General features: G+C 38.7%; 1 protein-coding gene across 3 annotated transcripts in view; it reads right to left on the minus strand.

Annotated features, from left to right (window-relative positions):
* Positions 1 to 24587, minus strand: part of LOC310639075 (uncharacterized protein) — a 367032-nt gene that overhangs the window by 314845 nt on the left and 27600 nt on the right. For all 3 annotated transcript variants that reach the window (XM_083360476.1, XM_083360475.1, XM_083360477.1), the window contains exon 2: positions 12074 to 12195. In XM_083360476.1, the coding sequence (XP_083216602.1) occupies positions 12074 to 12195 (122 nt within the window). The remainder of the gene's footprint in view (positions 1 to 12073; positions 12196 to 24587) is intronic.

Below are 24587 nucleotides of genomic sequence, written 5' to 3' on the forward strand. Positions count from 1 at the left end.
TGCCCACTGTTTCCAAGTAGGGTATATGTACCTGGGCAGCCAGAAAGAACATAAAATTAATTCTGAGATGTCTGTTGGGCATACAGATCGAGATGTCAGACTTTGGACTACTTACAAATCACATTTATTGACAAAATTGAAATACAAAGATGGAAGAAAAAAAAGATAAGAGGGTGCCTAAAATGTCTGCAGATTATTTGATTAATCTACTTTTTAAAAGACCTCTAAAGTGCTGACAGGAAATGTGCCTGGCAAGCAAGGAAAAGAGCTGGCTTCAAGAGGGAAACACATTCAGCTAATTCTGAAATATGAGTTCCTTGTATTATATTGGAGCCAAGAGGATAAGCAAATACAAAAGCATTCTGATTTACTATTCCAATATACAGGAACTGTTTTTCCTGCTGAGTTCCTGGCCAATGTGTCCATCGCTAACTATGGCAAGATATTCTCGGCATAGCCTAATCTGAGCTCGTGGTTTTATTTTTATAGCCAAGAAGGGGCAGGCATGCTCCAGCAGCTGTAATGAACTGAGAAGTTCTCCATTTCACAGCATTTGAAATGCTCAAATCTACATTTTAACACTTCAAAAGTGACTACAATGGATTTTTCTTTTAAAAAAAATGACAACAATGAATTCTTCTTAGGCTCTCCTGGGTTAGCCATCTTGCTCATGTGTGAACTGTATTTCATTAAAGACAGATTGAATAAAAGCCAAGAAGCTCAACTATGTTTTCACATAATGGAGATCATTTATTTTTAAAAACTACGGAAAGTAGGTAGATTTTCCTTTTTCTCTAAATTGTATTATTCAGATTATATTTTTAAAACAAAAAACAGTGTCAAAATATTAGGCAAGAAAGTAATGAAGCACAGCAATCACATTTCTTGTGTAGGAAGTAAATAAGACAAAGATTAAATATATCCACTGGGTCATATTTACTGTTCTTTGATACTAAAACCAGATTCTGAAAACTATATGAAGATTTGATCAGATGATCTGTGACAAATTTATTGAAACAAAGCATATTGGTGAATAATTGGATAAAGGAACACTGGAAATCCTATTTAGGTTCCTTAAATTGTATATCTGAACAAAAAAAATATAATTTAAATGTTTGAAAGAAATAATATATGTGATTTTTATAAATATGGAAGGGCATGCAATGGAGTATATGGACTTGTCCCAAAGTCAGAAATTAAAGATTTTGTGTGAAGCTGCGAGAGAAGAAGAACTATTTGACCATTAAGATGGGAACAAGATGGCAAGGAGGGGAGGGGGTTAATTAATATATTTTGCAACAAGATCATGACAAAAATTCCTCTTAAAAATCCCCATTCATCCCAACAACGAAACTTATGACGACCTAAGAAGGCAAAAGGGCTTACTACTCGAGGCATAGTTCCCCCTCATTTCTATAAATACTTTTAAAGTTGCTGTGGTCAGCAGCCTAATTTGGGTAATTCATTTTCCCTCTTCCCTATAGCAGTTCAGAAGAATGTTTGCTGACTGAAGGACCTCCAAGGGATCTCTCTGGCCATTCAGAGTCAAGGTGTCAGGGTGTGTTTTGTTTCTCTGCACTAATGTTCTCTAGGTAATTTTCAAAACAAAGAGAAAAAAAGGTAATGATTTACTCAAGGCTCTATTTCAGGGCTTTTCAACCAGTGGTATGGGTACCACCTGTGGTACATTGGCACCTGGCAGGTGGTACGCGACCATCCTAGAAAAGTGGTAGCGGGGGAGGGGAATGAGCTGAACCGATGGTAGCGCCACACAAACCTGAGCGAGAGATGGCTGGAGCTGCAGGGCTGTCAGGGCTCAGTGGAAGAGCCAGGATCAGCACTAGGCTCCAGCTGGAGCTTGGTGCTGATCCTGGCGTTTCTGAGCCCAGAAGAAGCACCAATCAGCTGGAATGTTGCAGCATCTCCAGGGTCTTGTGATTTATATTCAGATGCTTGGCAACTGATTCATATTTATGATGGTCACAGTGTCCTAGGGTCATATGAAGTGACCAAAACATGCTGCAAACACCCAGTAGACAGGGGGAATAAAAATCAAACATCCACCCCACCCCCGCTGCCAATCCTCAACAGAAATGCTCACAACAATGAAAACCTCGGACAGGAGGAAGAGCGCCGCCGAGCAGGCAGGCGTCTTGCTCAGCTGTGGCTTGGGGGGCACTTTTTTCAGTGCCATTCTAACTTCAAACAGTCACTAAGTGAACCGTTGTAAGTCGAGGACTATCTGTACTTCATCATTTTTTTCCTTTTTTGTGTTTTTTTGGTCAGGCGACTGGTGGTACTCGGATGTTGCCATATTCTAAAAGTGGTACAGTGTGTGAAAAGGTTGAAAAGCCCTGCTCTATTTAACTTATACTAGAAGCTCAATCAACTCTAGTGACAAAAAACCACTGTTATTTACATAGCTCCTTCCTAACTGTTTCTTGGATATAGAAGAGTGTGGCGGAATGTTGGGACACTACATGGAATGCTGGCAATCAGTATTTGATATAGATGTTGGGATTTGGTCTGTACAAATCAGCCCACAAAATGTTTTGGTTGTGAGAGAAGTGTCCCTATGGAGCTTCTTAAAATTGTTAAAGGCTTGGAACAGCTGCTTTGAGATTTCAAGAGATATGGACAGGCCTAGGAGCAACAGCCCTAGAGTAACTGTCAAGCTCTGAAGAGGTTGCCAAGGGCATCCACAGAAGGCAGTAAAAAAAAAGCAAATATACATATTTAAATAATCTCATTAAAAATGAGTATGTAGCAAGAAAAGGGTACCTCTATTTAAGCATAAGGCTGTATTCCTGAATTATAAACGTTTTGTAAGCCATTTCAAATGTTGATAAAAACAGGGTGTCTCTGAATAGAATAATTTCATATATGGCTCATAAACAAAAGCAAAAATAATTGTCCTAAAACATGGAGTATATACTTGCAAGTGGCAAGATTAAAGGATAAGTGCTTTCCATATAATTGTTCAGCAACCAAAAAAAATAGTTTAAAACATTTTGGCTTTGATTGGCTAATATTCATTTTCTTATTTATTGTATGTAAATGTCACGGAATAACAATATTCTCTGCTTGTCTTACTGTATCAATATTTTCTGGCAGTTTGACTGAAAAAAAATATTAATAAGGAGGCAATAGGACTGAAGGTATCTCATTTAAGGATAATCTGGCATTTTCAAATGACGTAGTAATTAGTAATTTGCTAGTCAAGAGTCATGAGCCTTTTTGTTTGTTTGTTATCCTCTTGCCAGACACCTTACAAACCAACGCAACAATCATCCATCAATAGAAATACAATAAATATTTTAAATAGAATAGAATAACACAGCTGGAAGGGACCTTGTAGGTCATCTAGTCCAACCCCCCGCTCAAGCAGGACAACCTACACCATTTCTGACAGATGGCAGTCCAGTCTCTTAAAAGCTTCCAGTGATGAAACTCCCACAACTTCTAAAGGCAGTCTGTTCCATGGGTTGATTGTTCTCACTGTCAGAAAATTTCTCCTTATTTCTAGGTTGAATCTCTCCTTGATCAAATCAAATTTTGCAAATTAGGGATCCTTTCCAAAGACAGTTACTACTGATAATATAACCTGTAATGAAAAGAAGATACATAGAGAAAACAAACTGCTAGAGTAGCGTTTTATTCTCTTTCCTATAATACAATTTTTAATTGTGCCATCCTCTTGGTCTCCTTTTGCATCGGTTATATGGAGACAATGCTGGAATGTCTTTCCATTTCTGAAATCCTGAAGCTAAGCAGTCCATCACTTCTGTCTACCATACCTCTGATAAAAAAGTGGGTGTACATTGAACTCTACAAGCATTGGTACTTCAATACTATTGCTAGAACTCTCCAAATCCAAATCAACTATTTTATCCTCAACCATGTTTGCCTTTAGCACAGCTGGCCTTGAAATGATAAGCTCCAGAATTTCTATTCAGAAATTTCAACTTTCAGAGACGTTTCTTGTCATGCTACACAGCTGAGCTGAATTAAATTTGTTCAGGGTCTCAACAGAGGCAATAGCTTGGGTTCACAGCAGCATGGAGTCAGACCAGGTATGACATAAGTGTCACATATGGAAGCATCCATAATATATTTTCCATAATTAGATGGGCTATTTCTGACAGGCTTACATTTTGAGAAATAGGTATTGTTTTTATGTATGATGGAAATGGCTAACATTCCTGCTATTATTCTTGTGCTGGATTACTGCATAGAACTCATTTTATTCCATGTTCTTCAATTTGTTTGTCCACACTAACTCTTTGCTAACATGTGAATTTCCACATAATTTTTCCCAAAGATTGCTAAATGAAAAATATTGTTTTAAACAGCTTTGTTGTAATTATTTGGTCCCATGGTACAACTAATGTAGGAGCCAGAAACTGCTTGAGGTGCAAACAATCTCTTCTGTAGGAGGCAATTCTTATCCTCACTTTATATAGAAGGATCACATATGAGTCCCAGATAACCCACAACAGATATAGGAAGAGCAGAAAAAATTACTTATGATAACCTCTCTTATATGGCTGAAAACAGAGGAAGGCTGCCTTACACAAATGCACACAAAATGCCCACCTTTGGGGGGGAATTTTGGACCTCATCAATCAAGATACTTTAGTATATGGAATAAACTGCTATCTTCGGACAGTAGCCTTGCATATTCTGTAAGAAGATTTGGATGACATTTTTTCTACACTTTAAAAACTCATTTGTACATTCTTGCTGATTTTTTTTCTAGGAAAAAAATGGTGGAAATGTTATCTCTATAATCCTATTCTTATCTCTAAATTTTGTCTTTTCAACAAATTCTAAACCAGCATAGCTGGCTGGGGAATTCTGGGAGTTGAAGTCCACGCATCTTCAAGTTCCTAAGGTTGGGAAATGCTGTTCTAAACTATAAAAATCATCATCTTAGAAGCAACCTTGGGCTAGATGAAGACCAATAAAGTCATGTTAAAATACAAAGAAGAAAATACTATTATTTTCTTATTCCTCTTAATAATTGAAATGACTAAAGAACTGCAACCATTTGATAGGATTTAAAATCTGTACTACAACTTTGACTAATGGCAGAGCTGGCCTTAAATATGCTGTTGAGCTTCTTAGGCTGACATACGTGATCCAAATGGAAGATCTTATTATGTAACTCAGGAACTAAGAAATATCTTCAGCAGTCCTTTTCAAAGCACTTTTCAGCTTAAATCACAGCTACTCAACATTATAAAACTCGGATCTAAGACTTGCACAAATACTTGCAAAAGATACTTCTAACACTAACAAAGTGTTGATGTTATTGATTTTTGGAAGAGGAAGAAGAAAGGATGAGGAAGGATAATTAGGTTTTTAAAAATCTCTTTACTGTGAAGGTTTAGCCAAAGTAACTGGGGGAAAAATGTGGGGAGGGTAAGTTTCCAACAATTAGTCAACTTTTTTTTAAAAACCCATTAAATTTGGGCTACTGCCACTTTCCTTCTTTTGGCACCCACAGAATGTTTCAAGCCTCATGCAAAAGATCTGGCAACGTGAGGGTTAAGTGAGATATTCCTTCTCTTTAACAGATGGTTAATTTACAATAATTATTACTAAATTCAGTGTTGTTTTTTTATTTAAAAAGTTTTACAATACATTTTGACTTTAATCCCCCCCTCCCCCACCCCTATCCAACCCTCCCTATCCCTCTCCCCCACTCCCTCCCCCCCCCCCCGACTTCCCAGAGCTAAATACAGGGCATAAAATCAAAAAACAAACATAAACACCCCTATGTTATCAACAATAAACTATAAATTCTATCTCTCTCTAGCTCATATAAAATGAATACAAACAATATTAACATTACAAATAAAGTAGAGAAAAAAAAGAGGAAAACAAAAAAGAGCTTTACTCAAAATAAATTTTCTTAATCCCAGTCCTTATTCATATTAATTTCAAAAAAAAGAAAAAAGAAAAGAAAAAAAAAGAAAAAAAATTCACCTGCTATTTGCATTCTCCCACCTTTCTCTAATTTCCAAACAAATTCTCAGTTACACGCCAAAAGCGCCTATCTCTGTTAATCTTAATAATCTCCAACCAAACTAAACTACGATCAAAAATAGTTCTTGCATGTATCACGCCAAATGTCTCGCAGTTCCAAATCATCCTTAAGTTCAAATAAAAGTTCAAATACAAAGAATATATAAAAAAAGATTTAGGCAATCTCTAAGACAACTTGTTGTTAATTAGGAGCTTACATACCCATTCTTAGTTCAACACATACTTTAAGTCCATAACCCTAATATACTTTTCTAGCAAGCAATCTTAAATTGTGTAAAATATTAACAAAAAGAAAAAAAAGAAAAAAAACCTTCTTTCTCCTCTATAATAATTTCACTCCATTGACATTCTAATCTAAAAATTAATCAGCAATCTTAACGCCCCAAAACTTTTGGAGCACCTCTGTCATGACCCCCAAAACTTCTTTAGACCGCTCTTCACTGTAAGCACACTTTGAAGATTCCATAACTTTCTGCTGGTCTTGCTCTTGCTCTCGTCTCGCTCTTCTTAGGGCGGCACGCGTCATCTTCTGGCCTCCTGCAGCAACCGATGAAACTGTGACTTGATCCCCTCCAACACCATTGTCCTCTGTCTGTCTATCTGTAACGTCTTGAGGCTTTCCCACACCGTATCCTTTTGCAGCTTCCAAAAATGATAGGGGGGTTGCTTTTAACACATTACTATAAAAATCACGTGCCTGAGCCACAGTAACCAAACGATGTCTTTTACCTTCATGCGTCGCCACCAATCCAACTGGAATCTCCCATCTAAACTTAATATCACGTTTCTTAAGTTCCTGTACCAAAAATGCAAAATCTTTCCTTCTCCTTAGGATCTTCGGAGGGATCTCTTTTAAAACCAAAACGTCTTGCTCAGCCACTACCAAATTAGTATCATAAGCAGCTTGAATGACTTCATCTCTCATTACTCTCTTTGTAAAATAGACCACCACATCTCTGGGTAACTTCCTCTGTCTTGCAATCCATGAATTTACACGAAAAACTTTGTCCATATTTCCCTCAATTTCAGATGCTGACTGGCCCAGTACCCCTTCCAGAGCCTCAGAAATCAGCTGCTTTAAATCTTCTTTACCATTCTCCTTTAAACCCCTAATTCTAATAGCATACTGCATCTGATTATACTGAACAAGGCTCAATTCTTCGTCCATTTTATCCCTTATATTTTCATTTTCTAATACCTTTGCTTCTAATATAGAGTTCTTTTGACTGAGATCCTCCACTTTTATATCCAGCTGTAGCACACATTCAGCTACGGATTCAACCTTAGACAAAATGTCCACCCTCATTGCTCTCAGCTTCTCTTCTATCTTCTTCTCCAATTTCTCCATTTTCTCCTCCATTTTCTCCTCCAGCTTTTTCAACTTTTCATCCATCATATCAGACATCAATTGTGCATGCTTTCCAAAAGCGTCTTGTAAATCCTTAAGCGTCAATGCCGGGGGAGATGCAGGAGGAAGCAAAGCTTGCAATGAGGTCTCTTGCACCAGGGAAGACCCCGCATTCCGGAGAGCTTTAGAAGTTTTAGCCGCCATCTTCCCCCACTTTCACTTATTACTCACTTTCACTTTGAAGCTATAAAATCCATTGAGCTAGAGAGTAAAAATAAAAAGTCCACTTCACCTTGACCTCCTGTACCGCTCTGCCTGCATCTTGATAATCAAAGTTATTTCCTTTTGGCAGGGGTGGTTGCTAACGCCTGGCTCTGCTCCAATAATCCCAGAGCAGAGGCGCTGCGCAGCTCGGAGCAACCCAGGCTTCGGGGGGGCTCATCCTTTAGCCGCCCAAGCTCTCAGCTCAGGCGGCCGCAGAGAGCTCAACCCCTACCTGGGGCCTCACCCCCTCCTCTTCTCCCGAGGAGGGGGCTTCAAATCCATCTAAACAGCTGATCGGCACTGTTTACGATGGAAAAACACAGCTGCGGAGCGGGCAGCCCGAAAACGGCTGTCTTCGGCATCGCGTCGCCACTGGAAGTCCTAAATTCAGTGTTTAGTAAGTAAGATACGACAAACCCGGATGCACCATTCTTAGAGTCCTGGGATGAAACAAACCCTGAAAAACACTCACCAGCCTCATATTCTTGAGCTTGAGGGTGGCAGGCTGAAGCACACTTCAGCTTTCCTGTAGATTATTAACTCTTTATTATCGTCTGTTACCTTATTAGCACATATTGCAAGGAAGCCATACAACCCAGGAACCTGATCAAAAGCATATCCATCAGGAAGCTGAAGTAGCAGTAAAATCTTAAGTCTCCAGCATAGCATTTACTCTGGCCTAATATTTAAACATTTGTTCAGAATTATGAGGGGAGAAATCTTCATGTGGAATATGTACATTGGATCTATAAACTCAAGATGGGGCTTCTCCAGTACAAACAGCAAGAAATCCTGCCCAGGTCTTACTGGGGGAAAAAACCACTTGTGGACCCTTGCAAACCCCATTTTGTCATTATTATTTTTTAAAAAAATCCCTTTCTTATTAAAGTTTTATTAAGGTTTATTTAAGATAAAATGAAAAGAGAAAGAGAAATTAAGAAAGTTAAGAAAGACAGAAGTGCAGAACTATAGGGGAAAAAAGTAGTGGCATCTGACTTTTTTCAGTGCGGTAGAATACAGGGAAAAAAATTACAATCTCAACGTTTTGCTTTACATTTCTAAAAAAAAATGCATGCCGTTTCTGTAACAACAAAGTAAATTTTTCTATTTCTCCATTCACATAACATACTGATCTTCCAACTAAAAACAACAAAGCCGAGAATGTTCACTTAACAATTCTGCGCTAACAAATAATCCGCATTATACTTAATTGGGAGCCTAGTTAACACAGCAGGTAAAAACAATGACTGGATGCCCATAATATACTCAACCACAAACCACATTACCCATTTTAACCTAGGCTATTGTTGTGGTGCTGGCCTGTGAGTAACCTAGATCTGTTATTACAACAGGGCAAAAACAATCCTTCTGATCACTTTAATGTTTCCAGATGAAAACATGAGGGGAGATCCATTTGTTGAATTACTAATTCATAAACACAAGAGTGTCTCTACCAGGGGGTCATTGAGAGGGCACAATGTGCATTTCTGGGCTGGAAAGCTGTTTCCCACATGTTATATTTTTGAAACAAAAACAACAGTATCTTTAGTTTTTATTTCATGAAGTTCCTAAACCGTATACTTTAGAGTTGAATTAACTTTTTTTTTGGGGGGGGGGCTACTGAGCCACCCCAGAAGACAACTTTTGTGGAAATAAGTGATAAATGCTCAGGAATTATTCCTACAAAACTGCTAGTTTAAAAAAAAGTGCTATGTTTTATATTACCATTTATTTCCCAATAGAATTTTACCCCATGTATTAAAGGGGATGCCAGATTACCGGTAAATCAGTACTAGTTTAAATTTTGGCAAATTATAAACAAATAATGTAGCGCAGGACCCACAGGATGTCTAATATTTTAAAAAATATGCTTATTATTTTTTTAAAAAAAATGGCCTTCCCATATTCTTTTTTTTGTCTGTTTGCAATTTATTGAATGTTTGCAAACTTTAAAAATCTTATTAAGCAATTTCCAGTGTTTTCATTTCTAATTAGCCAGATATTATAAAACCTGTATACATGCATACAAAGGCATGTAAATAGAGATTTCTACCAACACAGACATACAAAAGAGAGCGAAAGTAGGTGAGCTGGTTAGACACATTATGATTGTAATTATTATACAGTATACAGTTCTAAGAAAGTCTGAAAAAGCATTTTGTTTTCCTATTCTATACACCATGCACCCTTTTGATAGGCATGAACCTCATTCAGTTTTTGAAAAGAATCCATTTGACCAGTCATTCCTTTGAAGACCCATACTTCTAATCCACTTCTCCAGGTCATCATCCCAACAATAGAACTATGTGTGAAATTTAATTACATTATTCTTTCTTTGATTGCAGATTTTGCCTCCATCCCACACACAGATTATCAGCACGTGGCCCCTAACCTGCATTTATTGTTTAGGCATGGATTGACTCCCCATGTCTTCACAACACAGTGCATATATATTAAAAAACACTGCTTATTTCATTAGGTCCTATTCATTTCATGATTAAAACTTTCCTATGCAAAAGTTATACTTCAACTTGGGGGCTCCAATTCCAGATTATTTCTAGAAAGGGTTCCTTAAATATATTTAAGATTGTTTACACTTTGCTCTAAATTCCATGCATCTGTACGAATGTGTTGAAAAGGATTTTTACAAAATGTGCATTTGTTACATATAGTAAATCTATGTTTATGACCTATATTTATATAATATTGTATATGCAGAACGTCCCCGGGTTTTATCTTGTTACTGAATTCCATAACGTTTCAAAATTTTAAAATCGAAGAAAAGCTAAGTATTAGTAATTTATTCAAGATAGCTTGTAAATATAAGTGCAGCATTGATAGGTCCTTCACAGATCCATGGGGTCCATTAGGGCCAAGTGATGAAATGTATGGCAATATGTTGACACAAACTCCTTCCCTTTACATTCTTGAGTAAAATATAATGGCACATGAATAAAAGGATGGAGCTTGCATTGTGATGTCATGATACACATTTGGTTATTTTGGTGTTACTTTAAAAGCATTGATGTTTAATGGCCACCTAAAGAATTAGAAAAAAAAACTTTGCTTTAAAATATACACTGTTCAAAACTCAGCAACCTTTTCAGGTTGGAGACATTACAACATGGTTTTGCATGGTCGCAGGAACCCCTCCCCAAAAGTAACAATTTCATATGTGAACAAAGAGGTTGTAAGATTTAGCTGCCTCACAAATTTTTGGACTAAATCAATGAAAATACTAATTGCTGGTTCCAACATAGATAAACCTGCAGCTCTGAGAAGTATGTTTTACTCAATCAAATCTGATGGCAATTTAGGAAAAAATATGTATTGGCTGCATTCACACAATACGCTAAAGTTAAAATAAGTTAGGCAAAGCACATGATTTCATACTTGCACAGAACATAACGATATAAGTATAAAAAGGCTGGGGTTTGCATCTGACATCACACTGCATGTTTGGCTATGTTTTTCATCATCATGTAGTAGATGACTGTGAGAATTTTGTCCTTTCAGGGTTTCTGAAAACCATAGGTAAAGGTAAAGGTTCCCCCGCACAATAATACATTTATAATTCATATATTTTTAATAAAAGAAACTATTTTACCCTAAAATAAACATAAGAAAGTATAATAGTGAATGGTTCTAGTTGGGGTAGATCTTTTCCCAGTACAATCTCTACTTTGTCATAGTCAGTAAATCAACGATTTATGTGTAGTAAAATAATTTTAAGTACTGATTAATGATGCTAATATTTATTTAAACTCAGCTTGACAAGTTAGCTAGCCATTGAAGTTACTAGTCCAAGGATATTTTTACTTGCCTGCACACACACACACCCCAAAACACACACGGACAAATAAATATCTATATCTATATATCTATATCTATATATCTATATCTATAAAAAGGTAAATGTTCCCCCGCACATGCGTGCTAGTTGTTTCCAACTCTAGGGGCCGGTGCTCATCTCCGTTTCAAAGCTGAAGAGCCCGCACTTGTCCAAGGATGTCTCCGTGGACATGTGGCCAGCATGACTAGATGCCAAAGGCGCACGGAACGCTGTTACCTTCCCACTGTAGTGGTCCCTATTTTTCTACTTGCATTTTTATGTGCTTTCAAACTGTTAGGTTGGCAGAAGCTGGGACGAGTAACAGGCGCTCACTCTGTTATGCGGCACTCGGGATTTGACCCGCCAAACTGCCAACCTTCTGATCGACAAGCTCAGCGTCCTAACCCAGTGAGCCACCGCATCCCTTCTGAAAACCATACCTACCCAATATAATGGGGGGAAAAACACCCAATGAAATCTTACTGCACTTTTATCCATAATACAATGGTGACACACAGATGTGTCGCTGAAAGAGTATGAGACTGAAGACTGCAAAATTGGAAGCCGAGTTCTCTTACCTTTTGTATCCAAGTTAAAAGACATTTCTGGTGAGCAAAGAGATTTTTGCAGTCACAGAAGTGCAGCAGACCGTCACGGCCCATCTCATCTCCTTCCCGGCAGATAAAACATTCTTTTGACTCTAATTAAAAAGATTAATAAAGTAAGAGAACACATCAGGTTTTCATCAATCAACTGCCCATGTGGTTCATATTATTGTAATTAAAAGTTATCTCTCAAATTGTTGGATGAAAGTGCCATGATCTGCAATTGAAAACAGATTGAAGGGAGTTTTCCCAACTTATTATATTTTAAACAGTCATATTGGAGCAATGTTCTCGAGATAATATGTTCAAAACAGTCCTTAGAGGCAAAATGTCAGCAATCATATATTTAGGTCCTTTGAAAGGCTCCTTATGAAAATGTTTCTTATGTATTTGTATTTCTTTAAAGAAAGATAATAAAACATTAATATCAGCCAAATCCCCTTGCAATCAATGTTTAAGTGCAAATGATATTCTTTTGCTTTTACTACCCAATCATTAAATCACAAGAAATATCTCAGTTCTAATAATACAGTTCTATGTTCCTTTGCGAAATCTCATCTCATAAAGGACCTTGAAGGGCTAAAATTCTTTACTCTTACCCTGTGTATGAGAGTTGCTAGTCTGGGCCCTGCACAATACATAGGTTGCATTCAGACAATCAAATCTAGGCTTAGTAAAGTGAAATGTGAACAAACTTTATGGAGTTAAACAATGTATTACATCCAACTACATCCAACCAGGGAACATTGATAAATAGCTTCCAAGTAAGCTAAGCATAGAGGGAAGGCATGGTTAACTGCAGTCTAGACCAGACATGTCAAACTCGCGACGTCATGTGATGTCGCGAGACGTATTGGGACTGTTTTGCCGCTGCCGGCAATGGGGTGGGTGCGGCTTCTGGATGACGCATCCGGCCCATAGGCCAACAGTTTGACATCCTTGGTCTAGACTATTTTCTTATTCATATGAAAGAAGCAGCAAAGCAACTCACTCATTACATGTCATTACTGAAGGTGACTGCCATTCTCACCAATTGATATAATGAATGTTATTGCTTGACAGAAATAAGAAAAGAGCCAATTATTCTCGCCTTTAATATCAGGCCACATCTTCTGTATTTTCCTTCAGACACTAGGCTGTGATGTTCCAGATTAAGAAATAGTATACCTATTAAATACCAGGGATATACAATTATTATTCATTGAGTGGTGAGCCTGAGAGTGCTACTTTATTCCGATCAACATACTCACAGGGCTGCTTGATAGAACTGGTCCATAATCACTGAATCCATTGTCTGAATATTCGGCGCCTTTCATGCCAATTTCTGCAAGCCATGGCCCAGAACAGCTGTGACCATTTTTACAACACCATTAGCACCGTTGCTGACACTTAATTTTAGTTTTAAACTCTGGTGCATTCCATGTTGCAGTTAGAAAACCAGGAAGACTTGACCACTATGATTTATCTTTTTCTGGAAGTGAGGGGAATTAGTGCATCCTCTGGACAAATTTCCCTTCTCTTTGTTCTTGAAATATCAGTGAAAGTGTGCATATGTGCCTCCCCTTAGCTATAGTACTTAAATAAAATAAAAATGATATGCAAAACAATGCTTAAGGTATGGCATTTATATAATAGTACAGGTAGTCCTCGACTCACAAGTTTTTTTTAGTGACCATTCAAAGTTACGCCACTGAAAAAAGTGACTTATTTTTCACACTTACAACCATTGCAACATCCTCATAGTCACATGATCAAAATTCAGACAGTTGGCAACTGGCTCATATTTATGGCGGTGGCAGTGTCCCAGGGTTATTTCTGTGAACCTCTAACAAGCAAAGTCAATGGGGACGCCAGATTCACTTAACAACCATGTCATTAACTTAACAACTGCAGTGATTCACTTAACTATCTCTGGCAAGAAAGGTCGTAAAATGGGGCAAAACTCACTTAACAAATGTCTCACTTAGCAACAAAAATTTTGGGCTCAGTTGTGGCTGTAAGTCGAGGCCTACCTGTACTGTTGATCCTCTCTCTAAAAGGAGATCAATCCATGTGAAATAATTATACCAATTTAGAGAGTTTGGGCATCCGTTTAGGCATCTGTCAAAACTGTCCCATCCCATGTTAATGGGATTGACTGGTAGGTCTTTCTCCACAACTGCTGGTTGGTGGTGGGTTGGGAAGACTACAAAGCCAGGGGAATCCACCAGTTTCTGGTGTTGATGCATTCCATACATCAGAAATAAAGATATCTTTATTTGTCAACTCTGTATCCTTGCATCACTGGGCCTAGCAAATGTTACACTGGTATAAAATTTTACCAGTTTAAAGACAGATAGATAGGGCTTTAACTTGGCCATAAGGCAGGCTTTTCCCTGGCTAGGGCCTATATTAATTTGTAAATAACCCTTACAGTCTACCAAATGTCAGCCGAGCTACTTTTATTATGGGTATTAGCAAGAAGTATGTAGTATGCTTGACGGACGCCGTGGCTCAGTGGGTTAGGATGCTGAGCTTGTCGATCAGAAGGTCAGCAGTTTGGCGGGTCGAATCCCTAGTGCCACGTAACAGAGCACCTGTTACTCGTCCCAGCTTCTGCCAACCTAGCAGTTCGACAGCACGTAAAAATGCAAGTAGAAAAATAGGGACCACTACGGTGGGAAGGTAACAGCGTTCCGTGCGCCTTTGGAGTCTAGTCATGCCGGTCACATGACCACGGAGACGTCCTCGGACAAGCGCTGGCTGTTTGGCTTTGAAACAACTAGCACACATGTGCGGGGGAAAATTTACCTTTATACAGTATCCTTAATTGTTCAATACTGAGCAACGTTAGTTGTATTTGCAAGTTTCCCAGAGAAACTTGCTGGCTATTATAAGGAAAAGTGAATTGTACGTGTAATCTGGTCTAACGAGGATTCATACAAAAAAAGGACAATCTGACATTGACAAAATGACAGGAGAAATAATAATCCGTTCATTCATATATTTGTATTGAGAAAACAAGATTGTCATGAACGTTGATTGCCATTTCACTTGGAAGTCAAATGCATGTTTTTAGCAATGTGGTAGAAAAAGAATACCGGGTGTCTGATAGAGAAAGCATGCTAGAGATTAATATATATGACAAATTGTTCAAAAACAGCTTAACGTGACCCAACTATAGTTTCACTCTTAGTATCCTGCTGAGTAAGGACTAGGTATGTAAATTAAGATGGCCTCAGGATGCAGTACTTTTCACCTGAACCTCCAATTTGGTAGTTTTCTTAGAATATAAACACACACACACACACACAAAACACACATCAAGAATTAAATAAGGACACTCTTGCTCTCTTGTTCTTTCAGATTTTTTTTTTCTTATTTTCAAGAAGTGAAAGACACATTTCAGGATGATCAGCTCAATCAGTTAAGAACAACCAATCTATTATCACCTAATAACTGCAATAAACAATTGTATTAGTCTGTATTTTTATAGACTATCAACAACCTAATTTGCATAGTAGAGACTAATCAATGGATTGGAATGCAGTTAGTCTTTGACTTATGCACTAGAATTAGTTCTTGGATTAAAAAAAAACTGCACACGCAATATGTGATTTTTTAAGGGATTGCACATATCCAAAATCTGCATAAAACTGGTGTTTAGGAAACAGAAAGGAAGTCTTTTTTGACTGAGCTTGTATAGAACTGATATGAACCAAAGTAGATCTTTTCAACCATGTAATTTAAAGGGTATGCACAGTAGGTGGGATTCAAAGGGGAAAAAAAGTTAAATTGCTTTGAAAAAGATAGAAATTAAAAGATTGTCCAAGCACAAGGACATTATTGGACGATTAAAAATGCTTTTAAATATTTTCTACTATTTTAAAAATATTTTCTAATATTACTATTAACCATGATGATGTAATTGCTAAAACCTGGGTGATATTTGTTCCTCTGAAATGTGAGTATGTAAAACTGTCTCCTATTATCTCAAGTGACTGCAGAAACGAGTGAAATGACTTTTTTTTTTTACAAAAAAAAGCTGGGGAAAAAATGAGGAGCCCTGGGGGAAAAAACACATTCAAAAAAAGCACCCTACTTTTGCTGAATTTCATCCAGGTATATCCTGCATACAAAACAAGCACTCTAACCATTGTGGTACTGATATATCATTTTAGCAAGGCATCAAAAACTTTCTTCAGGAAATGCTTTGAAAATGAAATTGAGGGGACATTTCCTCCTCTGCAAAGCAGTCAATAAACTTCTAAAGTTAGCTTATAAGGCAGTAAAGCAACTCAAGCAAATACTTTAAAACTATAGCCAGAAAACACACCTTGTAGTTGCTTTTGCAATGAAACAAAGTGAGTAAAGTTTAATGTTATCCATTCCTGCCCTCAAAAAATAAGGACTAGGTGACCGGGCAGTGTAGTTAAAGCCTTAGATCAGGGATCTTCAAACTTGGCCCTTTTATGACTTGTGGACTTCAACTCCCAGAATTCCTCAGCCAGGCATGCTGGCTGAGGAATTCTGGGAGTTGAAGTCCACAAGTCATAAAAGGGCCAAGTTTGGAGACCCCTGCCTTAGATTTATGCTTCAATGTTGGATGTTGGAGCAGCAAGAGCAACAGCACAGATTTGTATTATTCACTGATTGTCCAGATTATGCCACGGATAAAGTTATGTAGATCATTCTCAATGTAGTGCATGCCACTGACCCAGTATTGATATCTTCTCGTGTTCCGTGGTTTTATTTTTTAATCAGTGGACAGACAGGGTCTGTGTTTGGTGTTGTACTTGGATGAGCAACACACAGGGGAAAAAAACAAGGCAGTGGATGAGACTAGAAGGTCAAAAACATTTGAGCAGGAAGCAGTATTAAACCACACTAAAAATTAAAAAACTACCTATGCATGTCCATGAAGTTATCAAGCTCAATTCAAGGGACGTCTTTATCTTTGTTTGACTTTCAAATCTTTGAATTTAGTTTTCCAAAATAATTACTCTGGCTTTCAATGCATCTGTCTAAAATATTTTTCTTCTTTATTTATTTATTTGATTTTATATACTGCCCTATTCCCGAAGGACTCAGGGCGGTTTACAGGGCGAATTAAAACAATACAAATAAATACAATTAAAATAGAATTAAATTAAGACTAGCCCACAATTAAAACAAATTAAAATTTAAAATTTAAAGTTAAATTAAAACCCCCTCAGTCCAGGCCAGAAAGATCAAATAACCAAGTTTTCAGGTCCCAGCGAAACAAGCGAAGGTCCAGGGCAGTCCGAAGTTCCACCGGCAGTTCATTCCATAGGGCAGGCACGCCCACAGAGAATGCCCTCCCCCTTGGAATCACCCGCTGGCATTCCCTAACCGGCGGAACCCTAAGGAGGCCCTCCCTGTGGGAGCGCACAGGACGATGGGAGGCTGATGCTGGCAGCAGGTGCTCCATGAGATAATCTGGACCCATGCCATTTAGGGCTTTATAGATCATCAGCAACACCTTGAATCTCACCCGGAGGGAAACTGGAAGCCAATGCAGCTCGCGGAGAAGAGGTGTTACATGAGAGTATCAGGAAACTCCCATTACTACTCGCGCGGCTGCATTCTGCACCAGCTGAAGCCTCCAAGTGGTCCTCAAGGGCAGCCCCATGTAGAGAACGTTGCAGTAGTCTAAACGGGAGGTCACGAGCGCATGAGTGACTGTGCGTAGGGCATCTCGGTCCAAATAGGGTCGCAACTGGCACACCAGGCGAACCTGGGCAAAAGCCCCCCTGGTCACGGCTCCTATATGATCTTCCAAACTGAGCCGTGAATCCAGGAGGACGCCCAAGTTATGAGCCCTATCAGCGGGGGGTAACAACTCACCCCCCGTCGTTAACGATGGACAAAAATGGTTCACCCGAGATGCCGGTATGCACAGCCACTCAGTCTTGGCAGGACTGAGTCGAAGCCTGTTTCTCCCCATCCAAAACCAAACCGCCTCCAGGCAATGGGACATCACGACGAGGGCATCACTGGGTTGGTTCAGAGTGGAAAGAAAAAGCTGGGTATCATCAGCGTACTGATGATACCCCACCCCGAAACCACGAATGATCTCACCCAGCGGCTTCATATAGATGTTGAACAGGAGGGGAAAGAGGACCAACCCCTGAGGAACTCCACAAACGAGAGGCCTCGGGGCGGATCTCTGCCCTCCCGTCAACACCGACTGCGAACGGCCCAGGAGGTAGGAGGAGAACCACTGTAGAACAGTGCCCCCCAGTCCCCTGAGACGTCGCAGTAAGATACCATGGTCGATGGTATCAAAAGCCGCTGAGAGGTCTAATAGGACTAGGGCAGAGGAACAACCCCTGTCCCGAGCCCACCAGAGATCATTCACCAGCGCGACCAATGCCGTCTCCGTGCTGTACCCGGGCCTGAAGCCCGATTGGTACGGGTCAAGATAATCTTTGATCATTTTTTGAGCAATGAACCACAAACACTAGACAAATGTGTTCGATGCCCCTAATTTATGCCTCCACAGAATACACTTTGCCAGCTCAGACACCATTGAGTCCGTCTAAAAAATGCATTGCAGATTAGTTACATGCCTATCTCTTAGTGAAATGCCTATTTCATTACTAGTAGTTTCTAGAGGATCCTCTAACTTGTTTTATCAAGATGCAGTTAGAAATTCGGTTTTATAAAACAGGGAATATATTAGGATTAATAAAGTGCCTTTAAGAGAGCCCAAATAAAGTTTGGATGCCACATTGCATATATTATTGCAATTAAAACACTTCAAAGATGACTCTCTTAGAATTTACGTAGTCTCATCCTTATTAACCAATACTTAACTAATTATAAGTTTTCAAATGGGACTGAATGGAAGGAAAATCAAATTGGATGCTATTACAGCCACCCTCAGATTTGGCAGCTAATATTCCATCTGAAATGCTACAAGACTATTTAAAAGAAACCTCATTGGGTAATATTATTCCTGAATTAAATCATGTATCCCTAAATTTAGTTTGTACAGAGAAGCCAAATCTTTGTTTGGCTATACAATAATGGAACAAATTCTTCTTAACAATCTTAACAGCGCAGGCAGGATTGGAGGGGAAATAAGGTGGGAGGAAGAGATAAGCATTAAAAATTGTGGAATTCTTAAAATATTATCCTTAGAAGGAAGGCCAATATATATTATAGAATGGGAATTTAAACGTGTCTTATAAATAACCAACAACGTTGGAGGGTTGAGCACTGAAATGGACAATAAGGATTCTGAACTGGACCTCAAATAAACGTATTCCATATCCTGTTCACCGCAAATATTTGACACAATGACCTGCCTGGTAAAGTAAACATCTGGATTATACAATAGTTCTGCAATTATTTTTAGTTGCCGATTTTGCTATCTTCTTCCAACATGGCTCTTGAACATAGCCTGAGACCAAAGTATTAGGATTGGAATGATATATGGAATCAGTTACCGGTTGAGCTCCGGATGGCACCCGATCTGCGCTCCTTTCGCCGCGATCTAAAAACATTCTTATTCGAACAAGCCAGCCTGGCCTGATGGGGGATTGGTGGGGTTTTTTATTGTTATTTTATTGGGGTTTTAATATTGTATTGACTGTTTTTAGTGGGCAGATATTTAATCCTTTTTTAAATTTTTGTAACTTTGTATTTTTATTCTTGCCCTGTTCACCGCCCTGAGTCCTTCGGGAAAAGGGCGGTATATAAATATTATTAAATAAATAAATAAATAAATAAATAAAATATTTCCCATTAACATTTTTCAGGCTTTCTTTATGTTTTTACTGCTGTTATATATTGCAGTGTTTTACAAGGCACCTTCAGTAATTTACAACACACACACACACACCACACTAAAATGTACATTATTTATACATTTTACAAATGCACATTAAGAATTAAATAATGTAATCAATTGAAATTAAATTAAAATTTAATTTAATAATGAATACTTAAATACATTTATAAAATAACAAGGGAATCATAACATAACCAGCAGATGGAGTCCTCTTATCCACCAGGCAAAGAGCTGTGTTTAATCAGTTTTGGAAAGTGGTATTAATGGGTGAAGTCTAATTTCTTTTTCATAGAAATGGAGCCATAACAAAGAAGCTGTGCCTCTTGGCATTTCCTTTCCTGGACAAGATCTACTTTAAATGGAATTGTCTACATGTCAGTGAGGTATCACCAATCTACTTCAAAGTCCTAGCTGGTTATCTATAATGAAACTGTTATAGCTGAATCTTTCACAGAACAATATGATGATATATGGGATAGCCTGACAAATCAAAACATTTTCAAAGTTAAAAATGTTGCTCCAGTCACATTTCATTATACTTCTTCTCTGGTACTTACATACGGCTTGTTATCATGCAAACTTCAGGCAGAAATAAAGCCAGCAGTCTTCACTGCAGATTTTTCAGCCTATTCTAAAGAATAATATGCCTTCTGTTTGCAGAGAGTTCTTGTGTTCAGAATGTTGAACGAACTACAGTATAAGAACATGTCTTTGAATGCAACTCTAAATCTTACTGAGTGTCTTTAAGCTGGTGCACATTTACAGCTTGTAGGTGCCCAGAGAATGATTACTAAGTAATTTCACTCCATTTTAGTATCTGTAGAACCAATTTTGCTAATCCAGAAATTCAAAAGAAAACCCACAGGTGATTCCTTGTCAGCGTCTGGGGTATAACTAAAATGCCAATCTGCAGAGATTTATACAGCATTTTAAAAACATATTTGTCTTAATTGGATTCTTAGCAAGCCACCGAAGAGGCAGAGGAACTAGAGATCAAGTTGCCAACATACGCTGGATCATGGAGAAAGCTAGAGAGTTCCAGAAAAACATCTACTTCTGCTTCATTGACTATGCTAAAGCCTTTGATTGTGTGGATCACAACAAACTGTGGCAAGTCCTTAAAGAGATGGAAGTACCAGACCATCTTATTTGTCTCTTGAGAAACCTATATGCGGGTCAAGAAGCAACTGAGAACTGGACACGGAACCACTGATTGGTTCAAAATTGGGAAAGGAGTCCGGCAAGGCTGTATACTGTCGCCCTGCCTATTTAACTTTTATGCAGAGCACATCATGAGAAAGGCAGGGCTAGACGAATCAAAAGTTGGAATTAAGATTGCCGGGAGAAATATCAACAACCTAAGATATGCAGATTACATACCACTCTAATGGCAGAAAGTGAAGAGGAACTAAAGAGCCTCTTGTTGCTAGTAAAGAAGGAGAGTGCAAAGGTTGGGTTGAAACTTAACATTAAGAAAACCAAGATCATGGCATCCGGCCCTCTCAATTCCTGGCAAATAGATGGGGAAGAAATGGAGGTAGTGACAGATTTTATTTTCCTGGGCTCCGTAGCCAAGAAATTAAAAGACGCTTGCTCCTGGGGAGGAAAGCCATGGCAAATCTAGACAGCACACTAAAAAGCAGAGACATCACCCTGTCAACAAAAGTGCGTATAGTCAAGGCTATGGTCTTCCAAGTTGTAATGTATGGCAGTGAAAGTTGGACTATAAGAAAGGCTGAGCGCCAAAGAATTGAGGCCTTTGAACTACGGTGCTGGAGAAGACTCCTGCGAGTCCCTTGGACTGCAAGGCGATCAAACCAGTCAATCCTAGAGGAGATCAACCCTGACTGCTCTTCAGAACGCCAGATCCTGAAGATGAAACTCAAATACTTTGGCCACCTAAGGAGAAGGAAGGACTCACTGGAGAAGAGCCTAATGCTGGGAAAGATTGAGGGCAATAGAAGAAAGGGACGACAGAGAATGAGGTGGCTGGATGGAGTCACTGAAGCAGTAGGCATGAGCTTAAATGGACTCCAGAAGATGGTAGAGGACAGGAAGGCCTGGAGGAACGTTGTCCATGGGGTTGCGATGGGTCGGACACGACTTCGCAGCTAACGACAACAAGCAAGCCACACTGGTGGTTTCCAACCTCAGATGTTCAATATGTTGTTGAGTTGTTGCATACTTTCAAAGCTCAATTCCAGGTTAGGTGTAGATATCTCTGTGCACTTATATGGACTCTGACAGAACTGTTTCCACTGGCCAATGTTACCATATAACTCGAGGCTATTGTCAGAACACAATTGGGCTTTCCTTTTTTATGACATGATTAAGTTCATCTGCATCTCATGCTACAACAGGAAAGTTGATAAGTTTAATTGTGCTATACAAAAGGATAAGACTCCTGGATCTGGATTGTAAAAATCCCACGTACTACTAGATAGCAACAAAATATACCTAAAACTCTTAAACTTTTTGGTGCTATCTACTGATCTTCCAGATTTCTTGCAGCCCCAAATCTCATGTCCTTATAAAAGGATAAATGACATGTCCCATTCCCCCCCCCCAATCTGCTTTGCCTGATTTCTAATGCCAACGGGATCTTCATTTCACTAGTGCTTCAAAGGTTAACAGTATGCTGCATTGTGTTAACTTCTCGATTGCTTTGTTTCCCCCTTCCTCAAATTATTCTTGCCTTTTTGGCCTCTCAGTGATTGAACAGATGTTTCCAGTGAACTCTTGACAAAGAAGCACATTCTCCCTCCTCCCCTCTGCACCAACATATTATGTACTCTGCACACTCCGCTATTTAATCATGTCAGTGCAAAGAAGGAACCAGGAGGTACTAGGGCCCAACTAAAACCTCTCAAGAGTGATTGGAAACACAACAGTTGAATGCTGTAGAATGAAAACAAGTGAAGAGGCACAGGTAAGTATGGTTTTGCACTGAACCATCACCTCGGAGCCAAGTTCTTTATTTTTAATTTTATAAAGCAATCTCAATTTCCTCTCTTTCTCAAGAAAAATGAAGGGCAGGGGAAGAGACTGTGATTATAACCCCCTTTCAACCCTCCTCCCATTCCCCCCCCCTTCTACAGTTCAGTTCGGTATACGAGGATATTGCTTGCTTCTTCATAACTTCTCTGCAAATAAAATGAGATTTTTCAAGCAGACAACTTTAAAAGCCTTGAAGGGACTAAGCGAATGTGTGACAAAAAATGCTACGTATTAGTTGCTACTCCCTCCTTCTCAAAGGGTAAAAAAGATTCACTTTGGAAAAAGGGAAGGAACTGTAGTAGGAATGGGCTGCACAAACCCTTTCTCATCAGTATTGTAGAGGAATATGGGAATAACCTTGAAAGAAAAAAATGTGGCAAAACCATTAGGAAAACTCAACCTTAGCCTATAAAAAATGAACTCAGTACAAGAAAGAAAGAAGCTCAAGATTGCCCCACCTTGACCGTCTTTGGTGTGAGATGAAGTAAAAAAGATCTGCTGTCACGTGTTCAAAATTCTATTACTTTTTTTTTTTTTTTTATTGAAAAGTTTTATAAAATACAATTTTCCTTTACAAAAACCCCCCTTCCCCCTCCCTCCTCCCCTCCCTACCTCCCCCCTATCTCCCCCCCTCCCCCTCCCCCTCCTCCCTCCCCTACCTCCCCCCCTCCACTTCCCCTCCTCCCCCCTCCCCCCCCCCCCGACTTCCCAGAGCAAAATACAAGGTATATATCTAAAAGGCAATCATAAACAATCATATACTAACAATTATAAACTCTAAAATCCATCACCCTCTAGCTTGTATATAGTAAACCAATCCTTAATAATACTAAATATATAAAAAAAACTAAAATAAAAGAGAACTAGCATCATTCCCATCTATGTTCTTCCACAATTCACTATTACCTTAACATATTCTCATTTGCACATTAATAAATAGTTCTTACACAAATTAACCCACATTAACCCACAAAACTTTCTTCCTCTTCCTCTGTAGTAAGTTGTCCATTAATTCCAAATTAAAAAAAAAAAAAAAATCTATTACCATACATAACATCCCAAAACTTTTAAAAAACACAACTACCACTTAACTATAAATATTTTGTGGAAGTTCCATAGATTTCTACTGGTCCTATTTTTTTTTCTTTTTTGAGCGTTTTAAGGCAGCACGCGTCACCCTCTGTTCTCTAAGATCATCCAAAAGAGTTACAGCTTGAACTCCTCCTGTACCCTTCTCGTCTATCTGTGCATCTTCATCCTCTTGATGTTCTCCTTCTCCAGATCCCTCTGCAGCTTCCAGAAGTGTTGATGGGGTTACTTTCAAAACATTATTATAAAAATCATGCGCTTGCTTCACATTACTCAAACAGTACCTTTTGCCATCATACATGAAGCTCAACCCAGCTGGGATCTCCCATCTGAACCTTATATCTCTTTGCTTGAGCTCTTGCACAAGAAATATAAAATCCTTCCTTCTCTTTAAAATCTTTGGAGGAATTTCTTTTAGAACCAAAACTTGTTGACCAGCAATCACAACTTTGGTATCGTAGGCAGCTTGTATAACTTCATCTCTAATTTCCCTTTTTACAAAATAAACCACCACATCTCTAGGCAACTTTCTCTGTTTAGCAATCCACGAATTCACACGAAACACTTTGTCCATACCTTGTTTTAATTCAGATGCTGGATGGT

The sequence above is a fragment of the Vipera ursinii genome, assembly GCF_947247035.1.
Source record: "Vipera ursinii genome assembly, chromosome: 3".
In the NCBI taxonomy this organism is placed as follows: Eukaryota; Metazoa; Chordata; class Lepidosauria; order Squamata; family Viperidae; genus Vipera; species Vipera ursinii.